The 7,205-nt window shown below is 39.8% G+C and overlaps 1 protein-coding gene across 1 annotated transcript; it reads left to right on the top strand.

The window, feature by feature from the left end:
• The first annotated feature begins 398 nt into the window (after positions 1 to 398).
• On the top strand, positions 399 to 6,714 carry LOC108862709 (uncharacterized). Its single transcript, XM_018636933.2, has 12 exons — positions 399 to 953; positions 1,427 to 1,653; positions 2,054 to 2,112; positions 2,392 to 2,466; positions 2,590 to 2,933; positions 3,029 to 3,097; positions 3,176 to 3,261; positions 3,577 to 5,481; positions 5,567 to 5,644; positions 5,739 to 5,850; positions 6,228 to 6,278; positions 6,366 to 6,714. Exons 1-12 carry the CDS (start codon positions 582 to 584, stop codon positions 6,414 to 6,416), a joined length of 3,429 nt encoding a protein of 1,142 aa, XP_018492435.1. The 5' UTR covers positions 399 to 581; the 3' UTR covers positions 6,417 to 6,714.
• The last annotated feature ends 491 nt before the right edge of the window (positions 6,715 to 7,205 follow it).

Here is a 7,205-nt window from a genome sequence, read left to right on the forward strand (position 1 = left end):
TGGCACTTTTCATCAAGATCACTAAACAGCAAACGTGTTGCAACCGTCTGATCCACATGGTTCGAGCAGTATGGTAGCTAAATGAGTAATGAGAAAATATAAAAAAAATAGATTAATTTTCTACTTTTTTCTGAGCAATAAGATTAATTTTTCTACTTTTTTTTCTGAGCAATAAGATTAATTTTCTACTTTTTTTTTTGAGCAATAAGATTAATTTTCTACTTAAATCGTGTTTTTAATATGCCAGCATGTCGACAAAGAAAAAAAATGCCAGCAGCGTCCACGACCATATGCTCGGGTCCGGATCTGTAAATCCGGGTGATCTCGATCCGAACAGTTCGGGTCGGGCTCTAATCACGCTCGCTAGAGAGAACTAAAAACGGCAGCGTTTAGCAGAAAAACATTGAGAAGAACAGAAGAAGCCCCCTTGGGTCCCTCCCTCTCTCTCTCCCTCCCCCTTCTAATCATCGTCTCTCTATCCAATCTCTTCGCTCGCTCGTCTCAATCAGTTAAATCTATACATACGCGTGTACATGTTTGCAAGCCTATTCCAGTGACGACGGCTCAATTTGACCCTAAGGATGTACGGAGGATCGTCTAAACTCGCTCGCGGCAGGGGAGGCGGTGGACCGGGTCGAAACCGCAATTCGTTCCCTCCTCCTACTAACCGACATCCTTCCCCCATCGGGAGGATGTCCACCGGCGGTGATGGCTCCTCCGCCGCCCCGCGACAGAGGAATACCACCGGCGCCAAGGCTGCGGCGGCGGCGGCGTCGTCTTCTCGCACGGTGGTTGAGGAGAAGTTTAGCCTAGTTCCGAGGGAGAGTCCTCCGGCTTTCGGAATGATAATACGGTTAACTCCTGACTTGGTGGATGAGATCAAGCGTTTGGAGGCGGATGGTGGAGCCGCCAAGATCAAGTTCGATGCGTTTCCTAACAATAGCACTGGGAATGTGAGTCTCGTCTCCTTCCAAATTTTCAAATCCATGAACCCTAATTTTCAAATTGACAATTAGTTTTCAGTGGAGGTAACCTAAATTAGTGAAATTGGGGGGAAATAGCTAAGATTGTAATGTAACATTGGAGAAGATGATGTTACTATCCTGTGGTAAAACTCTTTCTAGACTATTGCCGTTGAGAAGAGGTATTTTGAAGATCTGATTGGTACTTGGATGGCAATTGTATCACATTAATTCATTCTTGATAGACATTGACTTATTGGTTGAGAATGTATTTGTATATGGTTAGTTGTTTCTCATTGAATAATCTCTTTAGCTGTGGTTTGATCACTGGAAGTGGTTGTCAGTTGGGATCTATTGTCCCCGCTGCATACCCTTCTCTCATTTATTTCCTACTGCGCTGATTTAGTGGTGACACTGTCGATTTTTTTATCTAACATTTTAATTGTATCCAACTTTTGAAACAGATCATTGATGTTGGTGGAAAGGAGTTCAAATTTACCTGGTCAGGGGAGCGTGGTGATTTATGTGATATCTATGAGGAACACCAAAGTGGCGAAGATGAAAATGGTGTGCTGATTGAGGCTGGATCTGCTTGGAGAAAATTGAACGTCCAACGAACTCTAGATGAGTCAATCACAAGCCAGATGAAGAAGCGCTCAGTTGAAGCTGAACAGAAAAACAAATCGCGCAAGTACGTGTTCCAACCTTACATTTTAATTTCATCTGATATCTGTAAATTTTCTCAGCATAGTCTGTCCACTGCTGCAAAGGTGTCTGTTATCTTAGTTTTTCTAGTTTTGCAGTCTTATATCTGTAGGGTAGTCTCATGACTCTTGCCACTATAACATATAACCTTTAGCGGAGCTGTGAACAAAGTATCGGTATACACATTATTCATCTTATTACAGTTAGGCTGGTGTGGGCCCTTTTAGCGTACTCATGTACTTTGAGCTGTTTTTATGACAGTGAGACTCCAGAGTGTTTCTCGCTGCGTAACAAATTGCATCGTTTTGTGTTCAACTGTTCATATTTAACTTTATCTCATCAAAGTGATTATGCCTGAACTGAAACTATATATTTTGTCATGTCAGGGCAATTGTTTTAGATCCTGGGAATCCATCATTGAAGAAGCAGTTAGCTCGTGCTGAAGGTAAGTTCCCGTCGATTGCTTGGTCTCCATTGGAACAGCAGCTATCTATCTATTTGATTTTTTGGGCTGCTAACATGAAACTGTTGTCAAAGCTTGTTTCTACCTCCTATATCTTCTCTAGCTTAGCTAACTATTCTTGTTTGAAACTGAATCCCATGCTATAAATTTTACTGTATGCTCAGTTTTTTTATCTCTTGGGTTCAAAACCTTTGAATATCTAGCTTGTAATAATGTTTGGGTACGACTAATAAGTATCTAACGTATTCCCTGTGCTTTCAGCAAGTCCATGGAGAATGTCAAATAACCAGAAGAAGGAACCTCCGCCTAAGAAGCGGAAAGTTGATCCACCTCCAGGTATATATGCAAAACATTGCAATTAGCTTGTGTAACACATTACGGCTTCAAAGACTCTTAGGTGCTATTTTACTCCCTTACTGTTTTGTCAATTGTAAGAATATTACTTATCGTTTATTGTAGTTCCAATCGGAGGTCCAAAGCCTTCTTTCAGACCAGGGGTTTCAACCACTTCTGTGAAGAATAGGCCATCAGCTTCACCTGGACCATCTCCTTCTAATCAATACAATACCCCTTCTTCATATGGGACTGGGAATATTGCTAAAACTCACGCAGATAACGTGAATGTCACACCAGTCAACACAAAGGGCAGAGAGAGCATGGTTCCTAGCGAAAAAGATTTATCAACCTGGGAAAGAAATGCTTTAAGGGACACATCTGAACGCCAAGAAATCAATGTTAATAAAGAAATTGACTTGGAGGCACAGCTAGTTGATCTCCTAAAAGAAGCTCCAATGAGCTTGAAGGTAATACATAGATCAAACTTCAGCTATATAGCTATTTTCGTATCCAATATGTGTTTCCACCACGATTGATTCACTCTCTATCTGTTTCTCTCTAGGCATTAGAGAAAGCTGTTGGAGATAGAACCCCTAATGCGGCAAAGAAGATTGAGCCAATTTTGAAAAAAGTAAGTCATGAAAATTTTGGTGTGGTTTTATGAGACGCAGTATGTATTATTATGTCCCTAATTGTTGTTGATAACCAGATTGCAAATTTCCAAGCTCCAAGGTATTTCCTAAAACCAGAAGCAGATATGGAAAGCTATAGAAAGCATTCAATTGATAGCAGAAGGTACGTATACCCGAAACGATAATTTTTTTTTTGTCATTATAGAATATGACACGCTAGGAAGTAGGATTGGCACAAATAATGCATGTGATGTATAATGTCAAGTAGGTGCATGAGGATAAAATCTGTGGTAAGAATAGAAGATCAAGAAAAAGCAAATGCGCTTGTTTAGTGGCCAGTGAACTCTAATTGAGTAATTGTTATTATCCAACTTAATGTAGAATGAATTGAGAAGCTATATGACTATAATACATGCATCTTCTATACTGTCTTCTCCTGTATTGTCGTATCTGGTTTAGTAAAATGTTTATTTTTCAGCTCACCTGAACACCAGCAACTGCTTCCAATCACTGAGTGCAGTCGCGACCAGTTACCTGTTCCAGGGTTTAGCAACACGGATACCTTTTCTGTGTGTGAGCGGAAAGGAGAAGGCTCACAAGACTGTTTACCTTTGCATCTGGGAGAGCATCTGAGTGTGCAAGAAAATGTTGACATTGAGCATCATTCACCTGGTATTCTTCATGAGGAAAAGCGATCTGAGAACAGAAATGGTCAGGCTCGTAGCTCTAGTAGCGACAGTGATAGTGATAATAGTGACAGTGATAGTGATAGTGGGAGCAGCAGTGATAGCGAGGCTTCTTCTAACAGCAAGGAAGCTTCTGATGAGGATGTGGATATTATGAGCGATGGTGAAAATGAGCCTCGACAGACTATACAGTCAGCTGAGCGGGATGCTAATGATCTCCCAGGTCATGGTTCTGATGCAGCTAACAACGAGGGTAATGATTCTGATGCTGTCGACATTGATGGTCACGATTCTGATGCAGTGGACATCGATGGTCACAGTTCAGATGAGGGTCATGGTTCTGAAGCTGACAGGAAGAATGAAGAAGTTGGCATTCCAGGGCATGAACAACTACCTTCTGGTCACGACAAGCTACGCGAGCGCCAAAATTTTATTGGGCAGTTGTTTGATGATACAGATAATACAACGAAGGATAGCTTGAAAACTGACCAGGCTGACATCTCTGAGAGGCTGGCCAAAGACCAGAACCAAATAGCCCCTGAATTGGAGCACTACAGTCAGCAATCAGCACGAGTGAAAAACATAAGATCCCAGCAATTGCCTGCCATAGGTAAAGATTCACAGCCTTCAGAGCGCAAGTATGATTTAGAACAGCTCAACGCTTCTACCAGTCATATGATAGATCCACTTAAAGGACTTCACAAGTCATCTACTGAAAAGTTGAGTAGACATGGTCAAATGAAGCCTGGAGATAGTTCAGGTAAATCAAACAAACATTCCGATGCCTTGGGTAATGTTCGTAAATCTGACGAATATGACTATCTTCCGCATGAAACCCTTTCTAGTCGTTCAGGAAAGGCCTTCAGAGACAATCATAGGGATGATGTTCATTTCAAAAATAAGTTTCCAAGGAACAAAAAAGATGGTGAGTCCTCCATACGACCTTCATTACCTTCTGACAAAACCAACAGAAAACACGGTGAACCGGATGGAAGTGGGAAGGATTTCAAGAATGTTTCAGCCTTTGGCATGGGTTCATCTCCATTGGATAGCCATAGAGCAAAATTACCTAAGGGAAATGGATCTGTTCTCCAAAAACAAGTTTCGGACTTGGAGTTGGGTGAACTCCCTGAGTCATATGGGATAGATACATCATCGAAGCAGCTCGAAGAGAACACTTCTATTAGGCAGTCAAATCTAAAACCAAGCACTTCAGAAAACTTATGTATTGACTCAGATAAACGAAGGTCTAAAAAATCCGTCTCTAAAAAGCCAGCTCTTGCACATGCCGGCAATGGCACAAAGGAATCGCCCCAACTCGACGTTAATGACTCAGAAAGATCCCAAAAGTTGGCTTTGCAGTCACATGAGCAGAACCATACAGGTACAGACACTGAAAACGGCTCACATAACAAGAACTTAGAGGATGCAGCTTATAAATCAAGACAGAGAGATAGTAGAGCAAGGGTAGGAAGCAGTGTGGAAGGTTACGGAGAGACGAACAAAAAAACGCCCGTTATAAAGCAGGGCTCCAAACGGCCATCCACATCCCGCTCATCAAGGGAGAGCAAAAGACACAAACATGCAACTTCTATGAATGGACACAAAGATGCATCTTTTGATGAAGAAGACTCTTCTTATTTGAAATACGAGAAAGCCTCTCCTGACCATAAGGGGCCTATTAGGGATCATTTGCAGTGAGTAAACTGAAACTATAATGTTTTGGAAATCTAATCGCTTAGCATTTGACAAAGACTGACATGTTGTTTTCTTCTATTTCAGGTATAAAGCATACATGCAGGAATATTTGGATAAATATGATGATTACTCCTCCATTAACAAGATATTAGAGAGCTACAGGTACCTATATGAATCATTCGTTCACAAAAAATCATTTGTTTTGTTCTAGTTTATCAGCTTTCTTGAAATGTATATATATTTCCATTATTCCCAGAAATGACTTTCAAAAGTTGGGGGAAGACCTTAAGCTTGCAAAAGGAAGGGACATGTTGAGATATAACAAAATTGTGGAGGACGTGAACGAATCGTATCGCAAATATGGGGAGGTGATATTTCTATCTCTAACCACTTTACACATAGTGATTTCTTATGGGGGAACGTTTTTTGACATGCCCTTGAAGATTGAACTCAACTATTAACTGAAGTTTTCTAGGCATTAGATGATTTTACATCTTATTTATCTGGAGTGAAATTTGGAAACGATCCTATCGTTTGAAGAGACTGATGAATGATAAAATTCCTTGTTTCTGTGTACACGATTCCGAGAATCATGAAAAACATATCGCATTATGTAATGGGTTAAAGCGAGGAACACCTCTTGATACCTAGAGTGATCATCATGATACAAGATTGCCAGATTTGTTTACATTTTAATTGCACATTATACTTGATGATGATTTTCTTAAATATATTAAATCTGCAGAGGCACAAACGTTTGAAGAAAGTCTTTATTGTTCTCCATGAAGAATTGAAGGTGAGTTACAAAGCTCCCACAGTTTTAGTTTTCATCGTCCTCTGAGCTGTTTTGTTATAACAATGAATGTTGATTACCTATTTGCAGCAACTGAAAGAAAGAATGAAAGACTATGCATCATCGCACGGGAAAGATTGATGCAGTCTGGAACCGAAGCTCTCTAGAAAAGTTGGACCTCATGCTCAGAGGTGAAAGAGGAGGCTCGATGTCCATTTCCTCTTTTGGAGTCCAGTCATATTGTTGATTAAAAGATTTAGCTGTGTTTTCTTCTTATGAAGCTAGAAATGATTGATAGGCCCAGTTTTGTGTGAGTTGTTCCTTAAGAAGACCTTTCGTAGATTTTATGGATTATTTTACTGATCTTTGGACCAGTGGATGATAACCAGTATATGTACATGTTTTCAAGATCAATTTAGTTTCTACTGGCTCTGCTTGATTCAACATTTGTTCGTGTCGCCTTCCCATTTATTTCCTTAAATCGATCTTGTAAAAGAGAGTTTCATCCAACTCTATCAAATGAGTCCATTCAAGGGATAGTGAAGAAATGACTCATTGGCAAGTGGCAATTGGAGAGATCGATCAGCGGTGCAGAAGTAAACTATGATTGTAAATTACAAACGAGTTAATAGTGACTGTAAATTATGGTGCCGGAGCCCTTGAGAACTTACCAAATAAAACCTATGTTACGTAAAATCCAGAAACGGATACACCGAAACAAAATCAGAACCGGAAACAGAATCGAATGCTAGTGTAAAATCAAATTTTCTTAGAACAGTAAAAACTAAAAAGTGGACATATGTTACAAACATATATCCAAAATAATATATATATATATAATTAAAAATATAAAATAATTTTATAAAACATATATCGAAAATTCATATGGTTCAAATCAAAAATGAAAGTCACTTTTTTATTCTAATAATT

This window comes from Raphanus sativus, chromosome 5 (genome assembly GCF_000801105.2).
Source record: "Raphanus sativus cultivar WK10039 chromosome 5, ASM80110v3, whole genome shotgun sequence".
NCBI classification, from domain to species: Eukaryota; Viridiplantae; Streptophyta; class Magnoliopsida; order Brassicales; family Brassicaceae; genus Raphanus; species Raphanus sativus.